Source organism: Rhincodon typus, chromosome 7 (genome assembly GCF_021869965.1).
Source record: "Rhincodon typus isolate 14 chromosome 7, sRhiTyp1.1, whole genome shotgun sequence".
NCBI classification, from domain to species: domain Eukaryota; kingdom Metazoa; phylum Chordata; class Chondrichthyes; order Orectolobiformes; family Rhincodontidae; genus Rhincodon; species Rhincodon typus.
Genome location: NC_063338.1, coordinates 4,466,270 through 4,467,774, shown reverse-complemented (window position 1 = coordinate 4,467,774; position 1,505 = coordinate 4,466,270). Strand labels below are relative to the sequence as shown.

The 1,505-nt window shown below is 54.6% G+C and overlaps 1 protein-coding gene across 5 annotated transcripts in view; it reads right to left on the bottom strand.

Annotated features, from left to right (window-relative positions):
* Positions 1–1,505, bottom strand: part of igf2bp2a (insulin-like growth factor 2 mRNA binding protein 2a) — a 146,624-nt gene that overhangs the window by 19,787 nt on the left and 125,332 nt on the right. For all 5 annotated transcript variants that reach the window (XM_048599299.1, XM_048599298.1, XM_048599300.1 and 2 more), the window contains one exon: positions 787–900. In XM_048599299.1, the coding sequence (XP_048455256.1) occupies positions 787–900 (114 nt within the window). The remainder of the gene's footprint in view (positions 1–786; positions 901–1,505) is intronic.

Below are 1,505 nucleotides of genomic sequence, written 5' to 3'. Positions count from 1 at the left end.
CACACACACACACACACACCCTCACCCTCTCACTCACACACACCCTCTCGCTCACACACGCACGCGCGCACACACACGCACACAAACACACACACACACACAAACACAAACACTCTCAGGCGACTGTGTCGAGTTTGCACATTCTCCCGGTGTCTGCGTGGCTTTCCTCCGGGTGCTCCGGTTTCCTTCCACAGTCCATAGATGTGTGTGGGTAAGGTGGATTGGCCGTGCTAAATTGCCCATAGTGTCCAGGGATGTGCAGGGTAGGTGGACAGGAGACGCAGGGTTATGGGGTAAAATTGGGCGGGGGGGGGGGTGGGATTTTTGTAGGGCCGGTGTGGACTCAATCGGCCGAATGCCTTGCTTACAGACTGTAGTGGTTCCATAACAGGATATTACTCCACACTCCCACATCTCTGAGCTGCTTGAGCGATCATTAATTGCTGCACTTTGTAAAACTGCAACACCAGCTTTACTTTGCACACACAACTCCACGTCACTGACCGTTGCACAGTGAAATCAAATTCTGCGTATCAATTGTATTTGGGGGATGGTCAGTATTGACTTGAGATTTTCTTCTGCTTCAGATTCACACAACGTGTCTTCCTGAAACTGTGATCGTCGGGTTAGGAAACACACGCCCGTAACTTGCACACGCGCAAACAAATGGTGCTGAAGTGTCAATGTTGCTGAATTTCCCCATGGATCCCGCAGGGCTGAGCGTCACCGCTCACAGATGAGGACACCCAGTGCGCTTGCCTGAGCGCGCGGCGTCGTGAGGCTTACCTGACTGGCAAAGAAATGCCCAATTATTTTCACGATGACCTCGTCGTTGTCGTCCGGTGTTTGATCCCGGGGTACAATCACCTCGGCACATGTGATGTTCTGCAGCTCATTCACCTGAACGGAGGGCAGAAGGTAGCGGTGAGTAAGGGGAAAGTGAAGGGGTCTCTGCAGCCTATCATAGAATCCCTACAGCGTGGAAACAGGCCCTTCGGCCCAACATGTCCACACTGACCCTCAGAGCATCCCACCCAGACCCATCCTTACAATCTACACATACCTGAACACTATGGGCAATTTAGCATGGCCAATCCACCTACCCTACACATCTTTGGATTGCGAGAGGAAACCGGAGCACTCGGAGGAAACCCACGCAGACACGGGGAGAATATGCAAACTCCACACAGATAGTCGCCTGAGGGTGGAATCGAACCTGGGTCCCTGGTGCTGTTAGGCAGCAGTGCTAACCACTGAGCCATCATGCCACCTGATAGGACACCCTGCCCCTAGCTAATATCACTCTGCATTGGAGTGCAAGGCTGGTTGGCTGCTGGCTGCCACCAAGGAAGTGGCCCAATAGTGAGGCCCCCAGTACACTGCCGGTGTGTGCTGGGCGGGTTGGGGGGAGGGGGCAGTGTTCGGAGTGAGAGCAAGGAAAGGGAGGGGCAGCTGACCCTTCAGCTCACCTCACTGACCGCCCCCACCCCCCCTCCCCCCCATCC